Genomic DNA, 27,839 nt, shown 5'->3' with positions numbered 1-27,839 from the left:
TCGATACACAAGGTCAACAGTAGTTACAGGAAACACGTCCTTTATGGATATTTGGACAGATTCTTTCGGAGTAAATATGCAAAATAGATATTTAAAATCACTAAATGTGGCACTTCTTTCTGCAAGACCAGTTTCAAGACATTTTTCTTGCCTTTAGTACCACTTAGCATTTTACCACAGTTTTGCTCCCAAAGCCACAAAAGTGGTTTGTGTATAAAAAGCCATCTGTCAAGCCTTTAATATTTCGGTTCATGACTTGTGACAGGCTGGGAAAGATTTTCCTGTGGGCTTAAAATGACCTTTACAATGCATAACTGGGGTATTTTTTAAAAACCCATAAACAGTGTTGTCACGATATTAGAGGAACTCTATTATTATGACTGAATTCTGCAGACAAATTAATAATCATTGAGTTTATTTTGAACATTTTGGTCACTAAAAATGCTACTCTCAAGAGAATCTCGTGCAGATTTAATGACAAAAATGACTAATGCAATCTGTGGTAAGATGAGTACAATTTAGGTGTATTTAATGTATATCCATGTAAACCCTCTGTATCCAGTTACAGTAAAGTGAAATAGTGTGTTAGGTATAGATCTTTGTTTGCTTGTTTTTTTATTTTACTTTAAGCTGAAAGCTATTTTATTCTAAGTGTCCTTGTGATGTGTTATAGCTGAGTTGTCACTGTGATTTAAATAGACCGTGACTTTAAAGTAATTCTTAGAGCTCAGATTTTTTGCCTTTTCTTCTAAAAAAATAACTGTCCAGTATTGTGATGTGTAGGTTCAACTCATCAGTATTCCTCTGTGTTCCACTGTCAACATCAGCACCTCCACCGTCTACGCTATCACGTCACACTTTCAGTAATCTTTGTCTCCTTATGTGTCCTTCACTCCTCTCAGACTGTATATTTCCCATAGCCACTACCATCAAATGTCCTTCACACTTTTTATTCAATATGACAGTCTTTAATGGATGTGAAAAGATGCAGCTTGTAAGAGAAAAATTAACAATGAATTTATAAATTTAGGAAGAATCAAGAAAATTAAGTCCTTCTTGTGAAGATTTGGTGTCTGTATTTGGAAGATACAAAGTGGTAGACCCCACTCCAAGCATACAAGCTGCATCTTTATCATCCTGAATCCTGCCCTTTTCCTGTGGTGTAGTCTGACCAAAGTTTGCCATGGCTGTTGTTGTGTTCACCTCTCCTGACTGCACCCCAACAGGGAAGAAGAACTCCTTGTTGCTGCAGAAGTTCCAGAAGGATCTGAACGCCGGCGTTTTCAACACACAGGAGAACGAGATATTGAAGCAGATTATCCGTCAGGACAGGGAGATGGTGATGATGGTGGATCGCAAGCAGTCAGTCACCGGGATGAACTCAACTCCAATGTCAGGAAACTCCATCATTAACTCGCCAGCCCAGCCGCCCTTCTCCACTGCCTTTGGCACCAATCAGCTTCAGCAGTCCTCCGTCCCTCTGACCTACAGTGCTTCAGCGATTGCTAACGCCTCTGCTGCCCGCATGCTGCCGGTTGCTGCAGCTGCTGCTGCTGCTGCAGCGCAGGGGATTTACCCAGCTCCCAGTGTTTCGCATGGCAACTTGAATGCCTCCTCCACTAACCCACAGACCCCACTGCAACAGCAGGGAGCCATCATGTCTCCCTGCTCCTTCACAGCTGCCATGTGTAGTCCGCCAGTTCAGACCCCTTTGGCTAACCGGAGCTTCCAGTATGGCTCACGTACAGCCTCCCAGCTGTCACTTATCCAGCAGCCCATTGCCCAGCCATCTCTACCCACACAGCAACAGCTTGTTCAGCAACCTGCTGTGTCGACTGCGGCTGCAGCAGCAGCAGTGCAGCAGCAGCAGCAGCAGTCACCTCAACAGCAGCAGCAGCAGCAGCAGCAGCAGCAGCAGCAGCAGCAGGTCCCTTCACCTCAGCGGGGAGATATCCACAAGAGCACACAGGCTCTTCAGTCAGGCAGCTTGAGTCGAGATGTCCGACACCTATCGGCCTCCCAACCATCACTGCCACATGACACATCTCTGGGGCCCAGAGCGCATCCGACCTCAGGAGACTCTCTGGCCTCCATTGTGCCACCAACAGCGGCAGCCATCCAGGGAATGAGTCTACAGAGTGGCATCCGCACTACGGTGCCGCAGCGGGTCAACTTGTTCCGCCAAATGTCGTCAGGAGCTTTGCCCCCGGTGCGCTCGGCCGCAGCAGCAGCAGCGGCAGCAGCAGTGGCAGCAGCGTCGTCATCCTCAACCCAGCACAGAGAATCCCCCGGATCGAGGAGAGATTCCGTCCTGAGCAGTACAGAGACTGAACAAGACAAAATGCGTTTTGCATCAAATTTATGATCCCATTTTTCTCTTCCCTTTCTTTTTTTAAACTTCAATATGTTTCAATTCATTTTTAAAAATGGAGCTAGAACAAAAGAGGTAAAAATGAGGAACTTCAGCATTTTTTGTTTCTCTCCAATTTTCTTCTAAAGTAACCTCATAGAAATCCTGTATATATAAGCCCTTGTATTATATTTTAGACAACTTTGTCTCCCTAAACTTAAGAATGTATATTATACGGATACATCTCTTTTCTTTAATGCCATATATATATATATATATATATATATATATATATGGTTGAATGGATGTGTGAGTGTGTGTGTGTGCATGTGATCATGTGTGTAAAATCCAACGACAATATTGGCAATGGCAATTTAAAGCTGTAGTATAAACATGAGTCTTCCTTTCTGAGAAATATAAAGAATTATATATAATGTACGAAGTTTTTTTAAAATTTTGATTTATTTTTGCTTTTTGCTTTCTTATTTTTAAAATCTGGAATGCATTGTGAAATTCGACAATGACTATTTCTTTTTGTTTTTTGTTTTTTTAACCACTGGAAGAGGAAATCTTATCTTCTCCTATTAAGCAGCTTTAGGCACCACTGTGGACAAAATAAATGCAAGCAACTCTCTCACAAATAATCTCAAAAAGCACACACTCATAAAAATGAATCTCATACCAATTTACTGAAACCTCATTTCAGAAATCAACACAAATACTGTAACTAAGTATTATGTTGCTCTCTGCAACGAAAATACAGTCTGCTGAGCCACTATATCCCCACAGAGGCTCGCATACAAACCATGACAGTGTTATGGGTCCAAAGGGAATAGATAATAGAAATGCTGCTTTCTTTGTTTATTTTCGAGGAAAATGGAGTGTGGAGACAGATATGGATGGATGCTATTGTTTTCTATTTCTAATTTCAGATGGCTGAGATGTTACGTAATGTTGCTTAAAAATTCTGTGTATATTTATAATATTTATAAACTAAAGATTATCACCATTATGCAATAGACTGTGACATAAAGATTACCTATATGTGTGCTGTAAATAGTTTTGTAGATCTAGTATTTACAGATACTGTGTGGTGCATTCTCTATCATAACAATGTCTTACTTCTATCAGGAACCTGGATATCATCTATATGCGACAAAGGTTAAGTGACAAAATGCATATGTTTCATAAGAGATGAACAAACCTTAATGCAATAGCTAGCACCACTTGATGCTGACAAATGCCTGATTGAAGGACATGTGTAATTCCCTCTCTTCTTCTCTCTCTGTATACTATTCTTATTCCTAGTGTAGTTTCTGGTTTCACACCAAGTGAACGTACAGTATACAATATTTACACAACCTGGTTTCAGTGTCATCCTATTGAAAGTAAAAGCATCTTTTCTATCACTTCCCAAAACCGCAGAGGATCACTTTACGAATGATTTGTACGAACTGTATTGCTTAGGGGTGGAAATTAAGACTTTCATTTTTTATTCATTACACTTTTTTTTTTTTAAATCATAATTCAAATTCTGTGCTTGCTCATCCTTGAGCAAAGCTGTACTGGACGCTGTCATATCACAATTACTGTAGCTGAAGAGCCCGGCACGACGTTTTCAGCGCATCTGTTTTAGGTTAAAGACGTCAGGTATATGATCACTCGAGTGCGCAGGAGGACATTTTCACCGCTCGGTGTTTTTGTGCTGCTGCAAGTGAGGGAAAAAAGGGAACGCTGGTTTGCATTAAGGTTTCTGTCTCATGTAAATCCATTATGTGGGCTTAGGTACTCTAAACTGACCTGGACGTTGAGGCAGGGAAGGAAGGTCGAGCAAGAATATTGTGACTCTACAAAAAAACGGATAAGAGCTATGTTGAATATCTCAATCTTAAAAATGATCTGATGACTCAACTAGAATAAAGCAGCCATGACGGCTCACAGGTCCTTTCCCTGCATATACAGTAGGTTGTACATTGTGCTCGGGGCCTTCTTAATCAAATGTGACAAAGTATTCTACACTCAGTCATGCGGAATATCTATCCAGAGTCACAGTTTTCATGGCACCAAATATCCCATCAGTTCAAAGTGACTAAGCCCTTTTCAGATACCATTTTTAAAAGATTACAAGTCTTCACTACAGATTGTGTCGATAGTGTACCAATACAGTCAACCCACCAATGTCATGAAAGCATGCGCTGTCACAAATACTTAAAAAAGATACTATCTCGAAAATGTTGACGTTAAATGTAATGTTAGATTATGTTTTGTTCATTGTCTGTCTGCGTAGATGTTATCTGTGTGTGAACAGAAGCATTGACTTTTCACATGGACATTCTAAAGTATTTGTGCCTAAACTATAGCCATGTTTCATCCTTTGTTATGAGTGTGAGCTCAGTGCGTACATGGGGCACTCCTGCACACAACCGCGCGTTCATTCTTACTATAATCTATGTGTTCTATGTCTCAGTGTTTTTAGACAAGAAAGGAGTAAGCAACGATGATGGCCAAATGTCTCAGTTTATCCAATTGGTATCTTTACTTACAATGTGAACTTCTAGAGGCAGGTTTTTTCTAACATTCTCAATGGAGCTATATAGAATATTTAATGAGGTCATGTACAGTTTAAAAAAAGAAGTGCAATCTTTAGACTTGCAGTGATATCACACTCAATGAGACATTGTACAAATTTGGAGCACCTTTATACCTTTCTTTGTAGCTAGCCACTGATGTTTGGATTGAATACTGATGTGTGGAAGGAAACTGGCCAAAGCAAAACATTCTAAGTCATTGTCTTTGTTTTAAATTGCACTTTCTGATTTAATAATAAAAAGATATAGATTCTTTCAGCTAGGGTAGATGTTGAATGAGTTAGTAAGGGAGCGATATCCCCGAGAATTTGTGCTGCCCTGATCCCGTTTGAGGTTCGAAATAAAGGGGGGGGGGGGATATTCTATTTACAACGAAGAGCGCTTAATCGTGAATATGCCATAGTGTATAGGAACTAGTACACAGTGGAGATGGATAGCAGCACTGTTGGTTTGTGCTGTTTTTGATACTTGCCTTTGGAGGGAGAGCTTCCCAACTATGTGCTTTTTTCACTATACCAATCGCAACTAACATACCGGAATGGGCATTAATGGTGATGTATAACACAAACTAATGAGCTTACATATTAGCAGTATAGAGACTCTCAACAAACCAGCACATATATTTGTATATTTCTTTTTGTTTGTTGTTTTGTTGGTTTGAGAAAAAAAATAAAGAGATGCAAAAAGACCTGATAATGCCCAGAGAGGACAAACCAAATGATTATTTGGTTTCGATGACCGCAGGTTTCATATGTTTACTGATGATATATGCGCAGTGGAAAGAGGGGCTGATGACGATGAGCTGCTCGGTCCTCTTAAGCCCCACTCACATGGTCATTGTTCAGCTCATTCATGTAATCCAAGGCTTAGAGAAGTTGGTTACTTAATGCGTCGAAAGAAAGATAAATGTAAACTTTCTTACAACAATATGCAGACAAACAGTGTTTGTCAAAAATCTTTTTGATTTTTTTGTTTATTTTGTTTGTAAATAATAAACCTTGAAAATATAGAAAATAAACGACATATTGTCATTTAAAACGACGAGTGTGTGTCATTCTATTGTCAAAAAGGGAGTGTTCATTTAGAGTTTGATCACGGAGGAAATGGAGAAATGTTTTCAGAGATGGGGAGGGTCAGAGAGCGTTCAGGAACAGTGTCTGTCAGCAGTTACAGACAAGGTGAAAGAAAATCACTCTTCGTGGCCAACAGGGATTTGCATTAATTACCTACAAATCCAGCTATCAGTCACTTACAAAAGACAGATTTCTCAGCATGTACTCACAGCAGATGAGTTACTTAATATTGGCAAACGTCATTTATTTACAAGCAAAGTCACCTTGCTCATATGTATGCAACAGTGTTTTTGTTGTGTGTCCCGTAAAGCAGCCAAAAAAACAACAACAACAAAAAAAAACACGTAATGGTTCTGATGATAAAAATATCATTTTTCATCCAAAAATTTAAAACAAATGGATGTCTTTGTCATATGTTTGTAAACTGAGTAACTGGATTTTATACTTTTGGTCAGAAAAAACTAATTAAAATGGACATTTTAGATTATTTTCTGATATTTTAGCAACATATTAAGCAACTGAGTGAGAAAACAATTCAGATTAAACAATAAAGAAAACATTCTTTAACTGCAATTGCAATTCACATTTACACAGTAAACGATTTTTGAGCAAATCCTACCACTTCTAATGACGTCTCAAAGAATTAACTCTGAGGATTTTGCATTACAACGTTGTCTGTTTTCCTCCTCACAGTTTAAAATACAAGTTCAGCGCAGCTCAAATTGCAGAGGTGGTTTGTGGTTACCTTTTGAACGGCAGCTCGTCGGGGTTACATCGAGGTGACGCATGCTTCAGTTGATCTGTAGCTCCACTGTCACAGGAACACCGTCCTTTATGTTTCATTAAATGCAGAGTGAGATTAATTTTTCAGCTTGTGTTCATGAGACGTAACTTAAGATATAACAATTAAAGTTTGTCTACAGTGCTATCGTTACAGGAGCGTCTTTACCTGATACGACTAGTCACTACATTTTCAGTCATGTTATGTTAGATGTTGACAAGATACTTTTTATTTATTCAATTTTTCTCTTGAAGACGTAAGTCACAAAATGTAATGTTTCTGGGTTGCTAAAGTAAGTAAGTGGTCTGTTTGTGGTCTAAGTAGTGTATATATAGCTGACAATAGGGAAGTTATATAAGGCTTGACAAAAGCATATCAACTCAAGGTCCACTTCCTTACTACTTTTTAAAGTAGTTTAGTTTTTAAAAGTCATAAGGGATCTGTGATCTCTAGCTTCACTGAATGTATCCACAGTTTTGCACCAAATCTACTTCTGCAGGTCTCCACAGTGAAGCAGCACAACGTTTTACTGGACAAGAACAAAGCACCCATCCATTCATCTTCCATTCAGCTGGTAAAACTGTTCATCTTCTCTTTAATTATAGAGATAACGTGGCTTAATGGGATTAATGAATAGCCTGATTAGCATCCCTAAACACTAATGGAAGCACAGCCAACATTATTAGCCACTACTGAAGAAAGAAAAGAAAAAAAACATGACCTAGAGTGTATATTATGAATTTCCATAAATTCCTCTTGTGATATTATTTCACTATAATCCAATCAAAATTTGACATTAGTAGGCAGTTAGTTTGTTCAATGTAAAGCACAGCACATGGAAAATCAAACAAAAGAGACAAGGATGGTCTCCAGCTATTGCCCAAGTGACTCTGAAGTACACATATGAATAACCTCATACAACAAACAACAAAAGTGAGAATATTTATGTGCAACATCATTTAAATTTTCACCTCTCTTTCAATAACTGCATTTTTTCTACGTTGATGAGTCAAGTATTACTCTCATGACCAATCCAAAACAAATACTTTAGAAAGGCTATATTGAATATACAGAACTCAAAGAGAAACTCTACCTGTAATTATTGAAATGACACTGAGTACAACTCTGATTTCCAACTGGCCAGTAAACACCAGAACTTTCTCGGTGTTGTACTTCTGCCCTGTGACTATCTCTGTGTCTGCACCATGGCTCCATGTGCAACAAGAACTGCCAAAGGACAAATGAAAAATCTGGTTGGAAAACTTCAAAAATATGAGAAAGGATACAGGAAGAAAAATGACCAACTAAAAAGCAGATGAAGCACAGTTTCCCCAGAAATCAGGAGGTATATGACAATTGATAGTACCACTAATCAGGGCTGCTTTGGCCAACCTGCCTTGCTGTCCGGTACAAAACAAAACAAAGGAAGTGACATGGAAAGAAAAATAATGAATATTGGGAGCACATTCTTGGGTCAGATGAGACCAAAATAAATGTGTTGGCCTTAGATGGAGTCTATCATTATACAACAGTACATGTACAGTCCAAACATGGTTAGCGCCTTGCATGGCAGCTTCCGCCATCAGTGTGTGAATGTGTGTGTGAATGGGTGAATGTGACATATCATGTAAAGCGCTTTGGGTACCTTGCAGGTATAGTAAAGCGCTATATAAATACAGACCATTTACCATTTACCAAACAGTTGAGCACAGTGGGAGTGTGATGACAGCAAAAGGTGTTCTTGAGATGAAATTTATAGATGGAACCATTAGCGTCTGTGTACAGGATGGCTTCCAGTCTGCAGCAGTTTGGCAGAAGATTCCACTATGATAAGCATCTAAAGCACACTGCCAAAATCACACAAGAGTTTCTACAGATGAAAAAAATGTAAAACTACATCTGGTCAAGTGTATTGTCGGACTTGAATGTGATAAAACTCCTCTAGGGTATTTTATAGAGAAAGGTAGAGCAACACAGCATTTCAGCAGAAAACAACTCTCTAGAAATCTGTGCTTTGATATTGAAGTGATATTCAAGTAAATTCTTGCATACTGTGACGCAGAATACATTATTTCTGCATCTATCCATCCATCCATCCATCCTCTATATACCGCTTTATCCTCACTAGGGTCGCGGGGGGTGCTGGAGCCTAATTTCTGCATCTATCTTACTTAAAAATGAATGTACAGAACAACACTGTAACACAACATACATGACATGTGTTTCGTATCATTGGCTGGTCCACATGTCATTAGCATGGTAACTGTGAAACACCTGTACAGAACCTCTTGTCAGTAACCAGCAGTGTGTTTGTTGGTATCTATTCTGGCATTTAGAAGCACTGTAACATAAGGTGGCTGTTTTTGGTCCATACTTTAGAGCAGTGGACCAGGCCAAATGAGTTCTCATTATGCATGTGTAAATAGCCTGGCACTCAGTAGATATGTAAATAGCACAACACCTGGAGCACATCCCAAAAACCAGTGGTGGCTCAGTGTATTCGATCATTAAATCCTTTGTTGCTCTTAGAAATCTTGCTCCATGTTTATCTTCAGCACTGCAAACTGAAGCTGCTGCATTACATTTACCTTATAACTAAGCATAAAAGAATATTTGCATATATAAAAGAACCACAGGTTTGTTTTACACTGTCATTATAATACCTAAATTACTAAAGCACAGAATGTCCTGTCAATAGTGTTCTTACATCCCTGGAATAATGGTCCTTCTTTAGATGCATCTGTAAAAACAGATAATGCATTTGTGGTGTGTTGCAAGCACAAACATTTAAACTGCTTCACCAATGAGATGCAAAATAATGCCATTTCTGAGTGCACCTGCACATTTTGAAATGAAGGCAGCAGAGGGAGTTTGGAGAGTTATGTTGAAATATACATGAACAGCTCGAGCTGGTCAAGTCTGTCCAAAGGGAAGAAGAAGAGAGAGGAGAGGACGGGGTGAAGGATGTTGATCCCGCTGACAAATGTTTCCTCTGTGCTCTTGCCTTCACTTTGCTAGTGAGAAGTAGTACAGTTACTGGTCATTTTCTTGAATAAATTAGATTAGATGAGAATCAGAGTCAGAAAATGTGTAATATCTGTTTTATTTTTATGAGAAAAAAGACATTGTCAGTACAATACAAGATTCTGCTTCTGCTCAGATTATCTGTTTTTATTGCAGTCAGTTCAAGGCTTGCCTCCCTTTCTAGGAAACTGCAATGTCAAACCAGGTTGTTATAAACACATTAGTAGGTCAACCTCCCCGGTTGCACCTGTCAACACTAAAACAAAAAGTCCCAATATTCATTTGTCACTCCCTTCCCTTCTCTGTCAGGCATACATGTCGACTGGTAAGATTAGTGGGAGTTATATCCTCTGAAATAAGAGTAAAACAAGGTTGACAAAAGTGTTAGCTAGCTGGTGCTAATTCTTAGAAAGCAATTCTTTGTAGGGCATCCAGAGCAAACATGTAGCATTAAAGCTTATTTGCTCTGTCTAATAATTATAATCAGAATCCTCCTGCACTGTATGTTTTGTGTTTGTTCGACTTTAGTTATTCATTTAGCTAGGGAGAGCTTGAGGTCTTTGCATAACACCCATCTGTGTAGTAATTCTGTGGTCATGTTGTTTCAGTATTAGACTGATATGCGCCTTGACCTTCCTATGGCTGTGAAATGACTTATGACCTCCAGCTAAATATACCTGTCCTTCGGAGGGATATCATCTTATAGATTAAATTTATTTAGGACTGCATATCAGACTGTTTATTTAACCTGCGGCTCTGGGGTCAACAGTCATGTGAGTTATGCCAAGGTCAACATGGTGCAGCACAGAGTAGACACTGCAGCATTTCAGCAGAATAAATCACACAGGAGACTTTTTCAGAAAAATAATGAATTAGACATGTAATTACTGTCCTACTCAGGCAGATTTTAATGAATCTGTGTTAGAAGTGGTCATAATTTGTGACTTATATGGCATGCAGTTACAGTTTACCATTTATCAAGAGATTAATGAGCTCCTCTGTTCACCCAAGAGAACAGGTTTGCTGTGTTTGAATACTCCTGTGCTCTGAAAAACTGATTTCTGCAATTGTAAGAAATAAGAAAAATGTAAAATTCTTCTTATGAACATGAATTTCAGGTTTATTTTTTTAAAGTAGCAAAAAATCTTGCGATATCACAAATAGAGATGCATGATCTGTTATAGCTAAGATGCATGGGTTTGCTGTGACTTTGACATTGGTTAATATAAATCAACTACCTGCTCTTTATTTATCCTTGTCTGAAGCAGTGTTTATGTGACTGATTACTTCTTGCACATCAACGCTTGTCTAAAGGAAGCCACTTCGGTTTGCATATTGTTTGCCCCTGTTATTGAATTTCATCAGACTGCTAAAATCAATGTGAGCTTAACTTGCTTCCCTCCAATGTGTTCTATTATCACCTCAAGACATCCATGTAACATTAAGAGCTAAGTGACCGTCCTCAGATGATCACATAAGGTTATATGCAGCAATCCACAAGGGGACTTCTCATTTCAGATTCATTTTGGACTCGTCTTTAGGAGTCGCCCTAATTTTCCCTCTGTCCCACAGTCACCTGCCTTCTGTCACATCCAATATTTCCCTATTGTCCTGACTCAGACTCATTTCAGTCGGTCAGTGTGTGTATGTGTGTGTTTACTCAGTATCTGTGCAAGCGCTGATGAGACACACAATGTTCTGGCCTGCTGGGTGAGAGTTTCCTGGGAGCTAAAACAGTGGAGTCTGATTAGAATGCAGAAGCTGCCCTGCTGCTGTTTGGCCTCTTCCACTTCTGCTTTGTCTCTGTCTGTATCTGCCCACACTATCTGGCTACAGAACTCTTTGTCTCTCTGTTACACGCACATACTCAGCCAGTCTTTCTCTTTAATTCCATTTTATTTTCCTTTGCTCAAAAGCCAGTAAGAGAAAAATAAGATCAAACACGACATAAGCTATGCACAGGCTGAATAGATATATGAAAAGCAAAAACAACCCATAACCCTGACCTCAAGGATCATTATCTCTTTGAACTGGGTAGGAGTACTATTTTTATTCTTTGATATTGCCTCATTTATATAGTGCTCCATATAGCTTATTAAATACACTTCGGAGATCTGAAACTGTGATTAAAAACAAAGGTTCATCCAATGTCTTAAAGACAAAGAAATTAGTATTTGGCTAAATTTGGGTAAACCTCAGTTCCTTTACATAAACCAACATGGACAGCAATAAGTCAGAGGTTGTTAAGCACTGCAGTCCATCATATTACACATCTTCTTCAAAGAGAATACAGCAGGGGGAGGATCTGAGATCAGTGCTGAAGTCTGTAGCAACAGAAAAGTCAATCAAGATTAACTCTGTGAGGTGTCCGTCTGTCCTTCACAGGAGGCTATTTTCAATATGAGACAGTTACTCTGTGCAGCCGCACTGAAGCAAACATTTGGAGACAGTTGCTCTTGATCTCGGTTTGTGTTCGGAATCCTTCAACCTCAAGCAACAGAAACACAAAATTGGAAATTGGAAATTTGCATCTAGAACCCAAAGTGCATGCTTAAAGATCAGTTTACATAGATTGTAATTTGTCATTAGCAGGCCATTTGAAAGCAAAACTATCACAGTATCGACTGGAAGGGATTTTCCAAGGCCGATTCCAATACGAACTAGAAAAGCACTCGGAGAGCGCATACCTCCGCCATGCCGTTTGTCTCTCTGTCTGTCTGTCCGTCTGTGTGTGTGTGTGTCTGTCTGTCTGTTTGTCTGTTAACAGCATAACTCAAAAAGTCATGGACGGATTTTCACCAAATTTTTACAGGATGTCCGGAAGAGCACGAGTAAGAATCGATTAGATTTTGGAGGTGATCCAGATCACCGTCTGGATCCAGGAATTTTTGAAGGCCGAAGGACAATTGAGAGATGGCCTGGCGGCCATCTCTCAATTGGACAGAGCCAGACAAACAAACTCCGGTGATTACATAACCTCCTGGCGGAGGTAATTACTAGCAATCACAGAAGTTAAAAACCAATATTGGATATACATTTACAGGAAAACCAAAAATCTTGGTACCAAAATTTACAGTAACACCAACTCTGACACAAAACTTTGCTGAACACCTTCATTTGTAGATATTTCACAAAAGTGTTTAGTCAGACATGCAGTGATGTGAGTGAGACATTGCTAAAGAGTGCCTTTAAAAATCCATATTGGATCCAATAACCGGCCAGGATGATAATAGGTCGACCCCTTAAGCAATACACATACAACGCAAACTTTGCGTTAGTGAAATGCACTTTATTTAATTAATTGCTGCGTCAATTATCTCCTCTTTTCATCTGCAAGGTGACATGTTCAGCAGGTCACAGCAACCAAACTCGCATAACAACTACAACATGGACGACAACTGCAAAACTCATCACGTCAAAACCTCCATTATCTTAAAAACATTAAACAACAATTACTTTGTGGCACAAAAGAACAACAGCTCCCCTTAAAAGCTCTGTAAAGTTACAATTATGTCAGCATAGCTCAGTTTTCTCCAAAAGCATTAAAATCACCAACATTCTTCAGTGATTTTTCTGCAGCGTAGTTATAATCTCCTCTCTGACTGAAAACATCTGCAGCTTTACGACTCCGCCCTGCTTCTATTCCAGACACAGATGATCAAGGCATGAGCCCTTGACTTCCTCATGAACTCGACTCTTTTGCCGAACTGGGAAGCTTAATCCACAACAGCCTGAGGATTACAGGAAATGTTCGTTCTGTATAAAAAAACTATTACAAAGCAACAATATGATACTAGAGTAAAAGATTATTAGATAAATTACCGTATTTTTTAGACATAGCCAGACATGCACTGAAGAGCCAGAACACTCCTCACAGATGAGGCTGACAATGCTGATTCACTTGCAATGGTGCGTTCAAGGTCGGGATAAATTAGATATATGAACAGTCAACATGTTGGATGTGGGAGAAATGGGCAGATGTAAAGATCTGAGGGCAGGCTCAAAGGTGACATGGGCCAAACTGTTTGGGTTAGATGAAGATCAGAGCCACTCCGGGTCAGCAGTAGTGAGTATATGAACCAGCAGCAGGATGTGAGGAGGATTTGCTTGAATAAGCACATTCCGGGACCCGAAGGACCTGCTGCTAATGTTTTTAGCGCCAGATTACACGGTCGCTTTAGGAGGTCTTGTAAAGTCGATGCTTCTGTGAGTGGCAGTCGTTTTGGCAGCATGTGAAGGACAAAGTGCACATTCAGCAGCGTGCTGTTCTCAGGCTGGATGTTTAGTTAGCTACAACTGATATTCTGCATAAACTTTCACTTGGTTCTCTACAGGCAGACAACCTTATCATCCACATCGGATGTTACCAGCCCAATAAATGGCCCTTCATCATTGTTACATCTTCACATACATATGAGCCAGGAAAACCTCCCATCTACTAGGTCAGGCACATTATCACACTTTCTGATCACTGATAAGCAGAAAGAAGCCGCATAGGTGACCTGCGGTTATGCGGAGAGGTGCATGTAAAATCTAAGAGGGAGCATTCAAACTGGAAAAAAACTAAATGGAGCTCTGTAACATGGCAAACTTAGTGACGGGGTGTATGTAAACGCAAACCAATATTGCTTTTCTAAGCCAAATTAAGATGATTAAAGGCCTAAAATTAACCAAATCTTCACTGAAAAATGCAAGAAAACACAGAAAATCAGCATGGAAAGACTTAAGTCAAAAAATACCACTATAATATTTGGCCCAAGACGGGACTTGAACTAATGGTTGACAGTCTGAATGGGGTAATTAGTTCTTGCTGTTTCCATGACTACAAATTCTGCTGTTCTGCTATAACCTCAGTCTTTCCGGAGGTAAAGACAGTAAACTAAAATCATACCAGCAGGCCAGAGCTTGAGAGCCTCCAGACTGTGGGTGTTTGCCACCTTTTCCCCTCCACTGTCACATCTGCGTCCTATAATGGGCCCGGCTGATATCAGAGGCTCAAGAATAAATTGACATATTGGGTGCTTTTGTAGGCAGAAAGCACTTTACTGAAATGAGGTTTTGTATCTTGGTGGATATTTTGATGGAACAATTTCACCACAATACTGCACAATTTCATGCATTTATTCTTGACACAATCCACCTAAAAATCCTCATCGATTGCATCTGTCGGACCTCTAAATTGAAGCCTTTTCTGGCTTTTTGGCTTGAAACAGACAAATTAGGCAGAATTGGACACATGACAAAACAACAAACCCTCTGATGGAAACTATGTCAGAAAAGCTTCATCACTGCAGCTGTACTTTCTGTTTCGTCTATAATGTCAAATACAAGGATACTGTTCCATCACAAGTTTGCAGAATCTCTTAATAAATATGTTTTCAAAAACCTGCTTTAGGTATTTTTAATTCAATTACACATAAGTGAGGAGAAAACTGTGAATATTATTTTATGTAGCGTAAAGTGATTTAGCATATGGTGTCGGACAAACTGCCGGGGAAGTTCAGTGAGTAAAACGGTCAGTTCCACTACATTAATACCACGGTCAGTAATACCACTATTTGTGGTGATGCTCCAGCCCAACACTTCTCCATACACATAACTTATACATCAAGTGAAGTTTGTGCTCCATTGAAAAGACTAAACACTATAACAAGAAAAATCATCCGATCTCTGCAGAGCGATGAAGACATTTAATGTTCTAGGAATCAGCCGACATAGGTTTTCTAGGGCCGATATCATGCTAATTTTTGGTGATCAAGAAATTCAGATAGCAAATCATGTAAATTCTGATATTTAGAACCAGTATATATTAAATGTTGTATTTTAAAAGCATATGATAGCAGGGACGTGTCATTAATGACTAGATTCCTTCATTAATAGCTCAATATGTACGCTAGGAGTGATGACGTCAGAGCATCACAGGATCCTTTGTTGACTGTTCTCTTATTTTTCCACTGTCCATTACCATTATTTCCCTCTAAGGCCTACATCTTAAAGCATTATTAGTTTTCCGCTGCTTCCTAGCTTAGCCACCACCTGTTAGCAGAGCCTTAACTACTGTTAAAGCAACAAAATTCCTGGTTAAACCTGCCACTTTCCAGCTGAATGAATAACACCAGCACCCTTCTGTGAACTCTTCCAGCAAGCAGACTGCATGCAGCCTTCCTTCTCCTCCCACGGGGATAACACTGAAAACAAGAGACATTTTTTCCCCATCCAGCAGCATGTTTTGTTTTATCCCTCTGTGGTACCCAGATGTGCTGTGAGTCACTTTAACCTTTCCCGAGAACCTTGCCTCCGCACAGCATTTAACCTCAGATATGACTGCTGGACGTCTGCACTGACCTCATGGTGGAGGTCAGAGGCTGCTTGTTATCTTGTAAGTCACGTACATAGTCTCACACACACACACACATTCTGTTTCTGCCACAGCAAATGCCTTCACGTCTACAGCATTGGCAAAAGCAGAATCCCGACACTCAGCGAAAGCGGTCTGAGAGAACAGCTTGACCATGAAAGAGGTTCACAAACAAAGAAGTGAAAGACAACTTGAGGGAGACACGAGGTATAATTACATGCGAGCGTTATAATAGCCACCCCGGCTCCTTTATGATGTTGATGCGGCCTTGCCTTCACCACTCAAAGACCTATTGATGAACTGTCAGCAGATGGTGTTTGTCATCTCCTTCATGCAACACATCTTTCCATCAATTACACCTGGAGGATTTTTCTGCTCCGAGGCACATTCCTGCATCTTTGTTCTCCTTTCTTGTCCTTCGAACAGCCCCAAAATCTGCTGCCAATACACAGTCAAACGGAGGCAATCAGACGAGCGCATGCAAAGCTAAGGCGGCTTTATAGGTAGGATTGAGTTTATTGATGGCAGTCCATAGCGAGCTACTTCAAAGTCCCTTCAGAGAGACGACATAATGTGAAAATCCATTGAGTTCATTGGAAAATACCGGGAACAAAACATTATGTAAATCTTAGTGGGGACTAGTTTCATGAAGAAAATGCGCTTTTTTCCACAGAATTTACAGCCGTGATTAATTCATACGACAACATAAACAAGATGAAATGTTCCCAAACAGCTGCTCAAATTAAAGCATCAATATGTTCTCATGTTGGGACGAAAGCAATTAGAAAGACACAGAACACCACAGGTTTGTCTCGGTCCAACTGAGCCTCGGAATCAACCGAATAAACTGCTGACAAACTGCAGGAAGAGTCCCGTCAGAGAAGTGAGGGATGTTATTAAATTTATTGATTAAGTTATGAGAGAATGCGGCCTTTCCAATGATCATTTATCTTCACTTGCCCGCACAAATCCAATTTAGACATCATCTTCTCTCGGCTTTGGACAAGAATTCATTTGTCACTAAGGGTAAACAACCGTCGATGTATAAATTTGATCCAAATGTTCTTGGCTCGTACTTTAATATCAAATGTATGACACACTCAAATGTAGACATCATCCCACACCTTGAGTCTCTCAAATGAATCGCGCCTGCAGAATGACTGGTGGCTTTGATCCCACATACATGCAGCAGTTTCTCTCTTTGGGGGCCTCGATCAGTAGATTATCTTAGAACTGCATCAAGGACAAAATTTAAGATACTTTAGGATGTCTAAAAAGTAACATATCCACACCAGCAACACAAAAAGCAGAATGTAATGTCATTTTAGCATGTTTTCATATTTTCTTCTCACTCTATCTTTAATATTAACTTTATTAATTGATCAAAGACTGTCTTATATATACGAAAGAGCAATTTTGTTTTGACTAAATTATGTATGTCAGTCCAGCGTACAACGGTTTCATGCTCCATGCACATTTGTCAGCAACATCTGCTACATATGAAGTCAAGACCTTAGGTGGATCAGCAGATCAGGTTTCCCTTTACATGTCCATATTGTAGACTGACATTTCTGGGAAAGTGTTAATCCTGGCTTGTTCGGACAGATTAATGTTGGAGAGCGGAAGAGTGGATTTGGTGAAGGGATATTGTACACAGTAAAAAAATATTGTGTTGAAATAAACCCTTTTTTTAGTGTCCATTCTTCTGCTCTCCAACAGTAATCTGTCTGAACAAGCCAGGATTAACACTTTCCCAGAAATGTCAGCAGACAACATGGACAAGTAAAAGAGCAGAGGGAAACCTCACCTGCTGAGGTGAGGTCAAAGCCTCACATGAAACAGATGTTACTGACAAATGTCAAGTGAGCATGAATCAGTGGAACTCTGGACTGGCCCAGAGGAGTTTGTGAGATTAAAACTTCTCCTTATTTACTCTTAATGGTTGGTCTTGAGTGTGTGGGTCACAGGTTAAATATTCCAAATGTACTATCACAAAAGCACTGCAGCTGTAAATATCACCACATCAATTCACTCAATGACGGCACACAGGAATATTACGGAGTTATTTTTAAGGGCATGACAACAAACATACCAAAAACAAGACATGAGCCATTCAATCCAGTTGACAAAACAAGTTATGATGTTACTATGAAAGAAAAAGAAGGGGAAACTCAAATTATTACCGATCAGTCAAGTTGCAGTATACGTCCATGTCAGTCGAAACTCGAACCATACATGTGAGAAGTCTGAAGTGTTTAAGAAACAAACAAGTCAAACTCCTGCTGGGCCACTAACGTTGATTATCTCCGCCAAGGAGGTTATGTGACACCCGGCGTTTGTGAGTCCGTCCGTCCGTCCGTCCGTCCGTCCGTCCGTCCATCTGTTAGCAAGATAACTCAAAAACGCCTGGGCAGATTCACATGAAATTTTGAGGGGATGTAGACTATGGTAAGAGGAAGAGCTGATTTGGTGGCAATCCGGAAAGGATCCTGGATTCTGGATCACTTTGAATTTTTTAGTATGTTTTAGTATGTGGTCCAAAATAGGACAAAAACATCACAGGTTAGTATGTCGTCCGACAAATTGGAGCAAGGTGTCCAGATAGCTCAACTGGTTGAGAAGGTGATTTGTAAACAGAACTGTGTCAGAGATGCAGGTTCAATTCCAGCTCATGATCCTTTACTGCATGGGTTTCCTGTTTTTCTCTCTATCCTTGGCGGAGGTCTGCACTCTCTGAGTGCTTTTCTAGTTCAAAGTTGTAGCCAAGACAGCAGACTATGTTTCAAATAACAATATCTAGCATAGAAGATCCTAAACATGAATGGCACACAAATCTAAACCAATAAAAGCTGAAGAATTGGTGTGGAACCAAGATTAGTGTCACTGAGTACTCACAAAATTTCAATATTCTTTTCTGTTCCTGACTTAATTAACGGCCTGGAAAGTGTTTTGCAGGACATCAGGTGTCACAGTGGATTTACTTTGACCTTTTGTATAAGTATCATTATCACCTATTCGATAGCTGGACTTATCCTCTGTGGTTCCAGTGGTGGAACGAGTTACAAACTCTGTTCGATCTGTCTCGCTCAGTCTTAAGAAAAGACAAAAAAAAAAAAACCCTTCGATGACGATACTATGGTCTATTATCACACTTTAGCTTGTTTTGGCTCTTATCCAGGATGTTTTCTCCTGACTAGACCCTTGCTTGTGTTGTTTCTACTCTCAAATGTACGTCACTTTTGATAAAAGCATCTGCTTAATCAAATTGTAGAATTTTAAATATTGTCATAATTAGTGCATGAATTCTTGAGTTATGGCCAAAAAATGTGTTTTGTGAGATTACAGTGAACTTTGAGCACCACAGTCTACAGATCCTAGAGTTCAAATAAACACAACAAAATTTGAAAAAATCCCTAAAACATGTTGTTGAGATATTACAATCATAGAATAGAAAAGATCTTTATTTTCATTTTTAAACAACAATGAAAAGCAGTGGAATGAGACAAACAAACAATGGGACAAGCAGCAATTAATGTGCCATTAAAGTCTGCAGTTATACTTTAGGTCAGTCCTACAGCAGGTACAGTAAAGACTAATATCTTTTACTGAAGCCACACAAACTGCATTATTTTCTAACGTAACTACATGATCTGCTTTTTCACCCCCATCTGATACTAAACATTCCCCAACAATTTCCATTTAGTATCATCATCCCAAAAGAACCTGCCCTTTTTCCACATTCGACCAATCTGCCAGACCAAGTGCAACATGCAGCGCAATTAGCTCCACCGTCCCTGACGTTACTGGGATGTGACACACAATACTCGCCGCTGTCCCCATCAGGATTCTCTGTATCGTCAGTAATTTCGCAGTGTAATGAGGTTCCACTTAACTGTAGAGAGGATATGTGTAATAATTAATTTCTAGCCTCCCCATTAGAATGATGGAGCACCACATACATAGAAGGTTGCTGACAATTTCCAAAGATGAGTGGTCATTCTGATTAGATTGCCACACTGGTAATCAATTTACACTGTGTGAATTATCTCGACTGTGTTATGTCACCAAGCTAATATGCATGTTTTGCCGGCTAAATAATAAGAAAATAAGATCATGTGTGAGCACGTTCACAACACATAAACACATTTCTGTATAAAAATAGCATTGCATGATGTCTAATACAATAACACAATGACCAATGTGAGCTAAGTCGAGCGGGTAAAGTGCACTCCTAGATTTTCTTTTTAAAACTGCAGTCACTATAAATTTCAGAAAATAAATGACAATATCTTTGGGTAAAGCCCCACACTGTGTAGGACATTTCTTTACATTGTTGTTTTTACGGTAAAAATCTAGCAGCTGTGTAGCCTAGCCATGCTACACCCATGTTTCTGACGGCACAAGGGTCTAGGGAAGCTCGACAGGGAGGGAGGCGGGCTAAAAGGTTGTCTATCAAATCCCTCTGCAGCAATTGGGTAGGTGTACAACCAATCAACGCAACGAATAGGCTGACGTGGTTTCGAGAGCACCGGCGGATTGTGGCTCAGTCCCATTAGCTTCCCAACCAGCGGAGCCGCGGAGCCAACTGGTATATTAAGGATTTGCCATATCCCGTCGGCATTAGTCCAAATACGTCTTTCTTCTCAATGAAACACTTCAGAGCCGTCTTTTCTTTATCTTTCAAGTTGAATTTTAGCTTCAAATCTTTAAGGGCTGTGGCCAAAACCCAGTCGAAAGATAACTGTTTATTGTGCACTGGTTGTTTCTGTCAGAATCGTTGCGCCTCTGTCGTCACTTCGTTACGCCCGCCTTCTGACTCTACACTTCATGGTGATTGGTCCGGCCAGTTTTAGGAGAATCCAGCCTCGAGCCTTATGGAGGGTAACTAGACCCTCCCTGGCAGAGAATTAAATTTGTTGCCGTGGGTTGTCTAGCGCGGCTAGGCTAGCAGCTGTGGCCACCAGAATGCCACTGTAAAATTATAATAAAACATTTTCTACATTTACGGCAAAGGCATCTATTGATATTGTTGATTTTGGGGTTAAAAATGTGTTTCATTCTATATTTTATTGTTAAAAAATTTTTTTACATGAAAATGCCATATGAAATGAAGTTTGTGTAACTTTTTTAAAAAGTTGCAGTATTTTTCAATTATCAAACACAACAATTAGTGTATTTAGCAATAAATATATGTATTTTTTTAGCAATAATTGCAGTTAAAGTTGTCATAACTTATTAAACTATATGTCTGTTATTAACACAAAAGTACATCAATTTGACCATTGACAAATTGCATTTTCACAATGTAATAAATGCAGAAGTTGTCATGTTATTTGTCATAAATGCTGGCAGCATGTTTCTATTATCAGTACAACAATATGTACATTTAACTGTGAAAACTGCATTCTTTTCGAGAATTAAATACAAAAATTACAGTGTTGATGCCATACATGTTACAGCATTTTTCCAATAAAAACTGTGCAGGAGTTGGATAATGTGTTTTTTTCAAGAGAAAAAAATCTAAAAGACACACTTTTTTTTCCCTGATTTACAGTGATTCGGTGTTATATAAACTGCATCAAACTGCTTAGAGTTTAACAGATTTTTACCGTCATGGTTTGACAGTTTTTCACCATAAAATGTAGGAACATTTTTTACAGTGCAGCTACTGATCCAGGCTGAGGCGACGGCTCCCCAGTCATCTGTGCTCACTGCATCTCTGCAGCCATGAGCTTTTCGGCGTTTGTCTGATTGACTGATTACAGATTGATTTTCGCATACTGTGTGATTAGCTCGAAGTCAACTGGCAGGGTCATACGTTCAGAAGGGTACTGAGAGGTGACAGGGGGAATCAGTCAGTCAGCATACTTGCCTCTAGGCGCGCTGTTTTTTTCAAATGGAAATATAACTAATGACTGTTCGATTTGACTGTTCCTTTAATAAATGTATACATTTTACATTTATCACCAACCGGCAGACTGGCAGTTAGCAACTGGGTGATGAATATAGTGAAGCATTTAAACATTTTCCCTAGTTTATCGGTTAAAAAAGCAAAAAACTGAGATAAAAGGCACAGAAAAAATGGGCTTACATTTATCAGGAGAATGGGAACATGACTGTAAATGAATGATAATATTGCATCATTAACTGTTGGATGTACATAAAAGTAAGCATGTTTACCATATCTACCTAAGAGGTGATAATGCTTTATGTGATGTCAATGTTGAGCCCACAGATATTTCAGAACCACAGAGTAATTTCTGGTTGTTTTTATGTATAATGTATTTATCATGAACACCCGGAAGCACCTCCATCTCATCTCAATTCTCAACAGACAACATGTCAGTTGTTTTTCTTGTTTTGATGGCAAATTTCCTCTGTACAGACTGAAAATTAGTTTCTTCAATAAGTGAAATGTTCACAACAAATGTCAACAAACAGTGTGTAGTTATTATTTGTCATCTCGAATCTGACCAGCACTGCTAGACTAAGTCCAGCAAAGTCCCTCAAATAAGTTATTAGAGAAAATCGTCTGCATGAATTATGCCACGACGAGCACACTCAATTATATACAACCACACAATGTCACGCTTTAGGGCAGAAAATCCCATCCTCTTAAAACAGGTAACAGACAAACACATAATCATCAGTATGTGGATACAAATCGAAGATGGGGAATGAGTGGCAGCTGACATTAGCAGCAATGGAAAGCAGAGAACAGGAGCAATGTAGAGGTAGTAAAGTAAGATGTCAAAAAAAAAACCTGATGCTTTGAGTTGTAACTGTAATGACAATAATAATATCAGAGATGTTAAGACGAAAGTGTGAATTTTCATCATTTGTGTCACAAAATGGCCACAATACACCTCAGTATTCTGTTAATTTGTCCCCCTAAATACAAAACCGCTATGGAAGACTGGGGCCTTAATCGGGTATTTCTCTAAATCACTTGTAGTTACTCCATCAGCACGGTGAATACAAACCAAGCGCTGGCCAGAAACACATGAAAATGTAACGTTTTGTTCTCTAAAACATGTCATCATCATGGCTGAGAGACGTGAAGCAGTTTTACTGTGCATCATGTAACAGGAACAGAAACCAACAGAGCCCAGGGAACACCTACCTTTGTGTGAAAAGCAATTCATGCCAGGTATAGTGCTGCCTTGAATAAAGCTTCACAGCTGGTCCTTGCAAGTAATTTCATTGTACCTACCAGCATACTCACATGTGATGATTTAATATATGCTGGTATTCTGAGTCATGTCTGCGTTAGGCCTAGCAGTATGTGATATGTGACATTTCACCAACAAAATTTCCTTTTGAACTTGTCAAATGCAAATTATGGCCATTAAAACAATAGAAATTTAACTGAAATGCATTTGCAAGTACACTGAGCTTCACATGTTGACAGAGGACAGTTTAAGAGCTCATATACATTGTTTTCTTTTTACAGATGATGTTTCCTAGACCTCCCTTACCATTACCCATTGTGCCTGAATGTTGTGTTTTTTTCACATGAAAAAAGACATTTCCACCATTAATTTGTACATAAAAAATCACCAGAATGCAAAGATTTGATGCTCAAAATTTCTGAGGAAGGACAACCAGTCCTCAATGGCAACACAAAACTAGGTCAGCCACTATCACCAACTCAGTACAAAAGCAACATCATGCACCTGCTGAACAACCACCAAAGGACCACTGACCTCTGCCACAACAAGCAATTAGAATTAATTCACAGTTAATGGAGCAGATTAAAGCAGAAACTAGCAGCCTGGAAATGCCAAGACCTGAGCAAGAACATCGACAGCAGGCCAGAGCACAAACAGCACAAACACACAGCCAGGACGTTTCCTCCTCTTCTGCTTTTTTATCACCAGCAGAAAGTAAACGGATTCTTACCTGTGTGATGCACTGATCCTCGGTGTTTGGATAAGATCCTCTGGAAAAGCTCCTGCAGGCCTTCAGGTCAACAGGAAGTGAAACATCTGTTCGGCGCTGAAGGAGGATCACCTGGAAACACGCGCAGGTAGGACCCTCGTGCTCCATTAGCCTGCAAAACTTTGCAAAACAGCCCCAAAACTCTTCAAAAATCGATTTCGTCCAGTTACAAGTAGTCCCCGAGTGTTTGTTGGAGCTATATTTCATTTTCTTTGTGGTAATTTCCATCATATTCCACATAAATCTACACAGTTTGTCACGAAGCGCTGATTCGCTGTTTCCCCTGTTGGACATCAAAGGTGACAAATGAGATTGATGCTAGAGGTAGACACTACGGACAAATGAAGCCGCACTGGACCCCTGGGTGCGCAGTTTGATGGATGTCAAACACAACCCCACAATGACAGCAGCCTCCCCGCTTTCCTCAGATCTATTAGATAAAAGCCAGGTTTTAGAAATGTCCCGCGGTGCTGGCTTCTGACATCGCCTCAATGTGAGGGATGTCCGACAACAGGTACAAATGTTGGGCTGTCGTGCTTAAAGTAGGACACCTGGATGGAGCAGAGCAGCAGCTAAACACCAGCGACTGCTTCAGTAAGTAAACACACTCCACCGTTCCTGCGTTCATCAGACCTGTCAGTATATTAGGTACACACTGAAATGCAGAAATAAAGTCATTATATTTTTGTTAAGAAAGTTCTTGTAGAGAGTATTGAATTTAACCACGTGGAATTGCTAAATCTAGTCAATTATGTGGCCTACGGATACGGCACCTGAAATTAACTTAAAAAAATCGTGGGTAGGGTACCCAAACAACAAATGAAATATGTGGGTAGGTACTTTAAGAACATACCCAAATTCAGGGTGGTCCAAAAATTAGTGGCAGATGTGACTACACTGTCTGTGTTAATTCTGAACCCAAAGCCCAACTACTGCAGATATCAGAACGCAGCACAGACTCTGTGCCGTCATTGGTGGCATGTGTAGTTCCCTAAACAAAAATATTTTATTGTGTAAGAAAGTACAAACGATATAATAAAAATACATGTGTCTGTAGTAAATACATGGAGCTTCGCAGTGAAGTGAGAGGAGAGTTGGCCAATTGGACAATTGTTGAGCGGCTGTGTTCAGAACAGACCGATGGATCAAATTGCGGAGTCTTCTTGCTGATGGTAAGTCATTCTCCGTACCTCTAGTACAGATGCTACGGGTACGGGTCCGTACCTCTAGCATCAATCTTAAAAGTAACAAGCTTAGGCCAAAGTGCTGTGCAACCACAGGAACAACACTAATAAAATAGTAAAACAGCACAAGCAAAGCAATAAGTATCAACTCACTCAAGCAAAAGCAAATATTAAGAGTCACTGAGGCTTGAAAGAAAAGGAATAAAAGTGAGATTTCAAACAGGTTTTAATATAAAATTTGAGGAGGAGTTTTCATTATTGTGTTCATGTACCTGGAAATATCTGTCAATATAATACAACACTTCAGTGGCACCAGAAACTCCGTGATTAGAAAGTTAAATCAGCAGCTGTCACAATTTTAACAAAGTATAGATATATTAGACTGTTTTATGAGTTTATTGTAATGTGAGCAAGGCCTACCTGATTCTGGTTCTACCTGATTCTATGGACTGTGTCCATATAATGGTTAGGTATAATAAGACTAAAGTTGCAGTAATGAATGTGTGTCATGTGCCCTGTGCCTCCACTAAAGGTGTAAAAGCAAAATCGGATGATACAGTCTAGATTTATGCTGAATGGCGGATAAAGAGTGAATCCACAGGCCAGATTTAATGTCCCAGAAGACTACAGCTCAGTTTCCAGTCTATTGCACTAGCTTTTGTAAATCAAACAAATTGTTAATTTGGCTGCTGCAACACTAATGTGCGTTACATAAAGTGCTCCAATGCAGTTTTCCAGAAGGTGATGTCTTGTCTTGGTGATAGAAGAAGGACTCAACAATGGCTGAATGTAACTAAGCATGTTTTGTTGTGGATTGTACCGTCGCACAATTTTAAGGCATTCATGCTTTAATTGATTTCCATTTTGTGCTACTTTATGCAATTATTCCACTACATGTATTTAGAAAATATTGCACTTTATACTCTCCAGCATTTATCTGATAGACATATTAAATATCTTTCAGAGGTTTTACATGCAGAATACAATAAAAGGAAGAGAAATTTCACTGATAAAGATAAAGCCAACAGTTCAAAACTGATTCTCTTCTTAGAGAGTCGTGAATATGGAGATGCTTAAATAAAATGCAAATATCCCAGATGTGCATTTAAGTGCAGTATACTTAAGTACCTGTGTTTAGTAACTTTGCGCCACTGTAAGGTAACAGACTGAAACTCAGTGGTATTTCATTTTTAAATAAAATATGTAAAACAACAGATAATCAGCACTTTGCAAGTTCTCACATTTGAGAAACTGCAAACACAGAATATGCACCATGTAACTTATCTGTCAGTAGCTGTAACCATACCATTATGTGCTTACTGCTAAATTATCTCCCTTTAAAGTCAAATGTATCACACAGTAAACAATAAGCAATTAAGATGCACTACTCAGTGGTGGAAAAAATAGCCAGACAATTTAAAGAAATAAAACAAAACAAAGAAAAAACATTGCAATAAGTAGAATGCCTTGATTGAAAGGTAAATGGCTAATTGTACTATAGCGACAAAAGTGATTTTACAGAATTACATCTTTCACTGTGTTACGTTTGACTATTGCTACTGATGACAAAGAAATGCTTGTTTGATCTTATTCTATAAGCTAAGTTTATATTTTGTTAGATTATATTTTACTTTCAAATACAGAGAAGAATAAAATGTAGTGAAGGTGGAAAGTCATTCACAAATTTAGTGTTTGTTAAGTTTGAAGTATAGGATAAAATATAAATACTAAACAGGTGTAAGTACCTTTTATAGTGTACTGGAATATTTCAGTATATTTACTCAGTTAATTTCCACCACTGGTGACACATCCATCCTCATGTCCTGATAGCAATTCTGAAATTAAATGTAAATATCTTTACTTGTGACGTTTACATTTTACCACAAAGTTACATAAATTTTTCATTCTGTTACAGTGGAAATGAATTACATTTGATTACATAATTGCACCATGGATCATGACATTGCGTGGGTTATGTCATCAGTATACAAAGGAAAGCAGCAGCAGGTTGTTAAGGTCTTTGTGCGTGAGTCTATCAGAGGCCTGCTTACAACAATTCATAATTGCAGAGCGATGTAGCTGGATTATGTTTGATCTGAGGAAATGACGTGTGTGGTGATTGAGCATGAATGAACTGAATCTGTTCTGGCAATCTGTCACACGTGAGGACATCTAGTTTGAACACAACACACCAGTGAAGGGCCATATTCATTCTGATCATCTGGAAAGTGAAATATTTTAGGTAGTGTATATGTTTTATGCTAAAATGTACTTGCCTTGTTACATAAATATGTGTTTTTGTGCCCTCTTTCCTGGTGTTGTGGTGCCAAAGTGTCAGAAAATTGCATTTGTAGCTGACTGTGACTCATATTAAAGTACAAAATAAGATTTGAAACGTTTCGTTCCATGAAAAAATTGAGCAGCTTTTCTTTCCCGTGTTGACAGCAGTAACATTATGTTAGCAAAATGACACTGCATTGGAAACATGAATTGAAATTGTGAGCATGTTATCGCTCCTTACATCCTGGCTGCTGTGTGGG

General features: G+C 39.2%; 1 protein-coding gene across 1 annotated transcript in view; it reads left to right on the top strand.

Annotated features, from left to right (window-relative positions):
• Window positions 1-5,979, top strand: part of LOC110962305 (potassium/sodium hyperpolarization-activated cyclic nucleotide-gated channel 1) — a 79,735-nt gene extending 73,756 nt beyond the window's left edge. The window contains exon 8 of the mRNA XM_022210231.2: window positions 1,227-5,979. Within this exon, the coding sequence (XP_022065923.1) occupies window positions 1,227-2,365 (1,139 nt within the window). The 3' untranslated portion in view covers window positions 2,366-5,979. The remainder of the gene's footprint in view (window positions 1-1,226) is intronic.
• Window positions 5,980-27,839: the final 21,860 nt, after the last annotated feature.

Source organism: Acanthochromis polyacanthus, chromosome 18 (assembly GCF_021347895.1).
Source record: "Acanthochromis polyacanthus isolate Apoly-LR-REF ecotype Palm Island chromosome 18, KAUST_Apoly_ChrSc, whole genome shotgun sequence".
NCBI classification, from domain to species: domain Eukaryota; kingdom Metazoa; phylum Chordata; class Actinopteri; family Pomacentridae; genus Acanthochromis; species Acanthochromis polyacanthus.
This window is presented reverse-complemented; position numbering and strand designations above follow the sequence as displayed.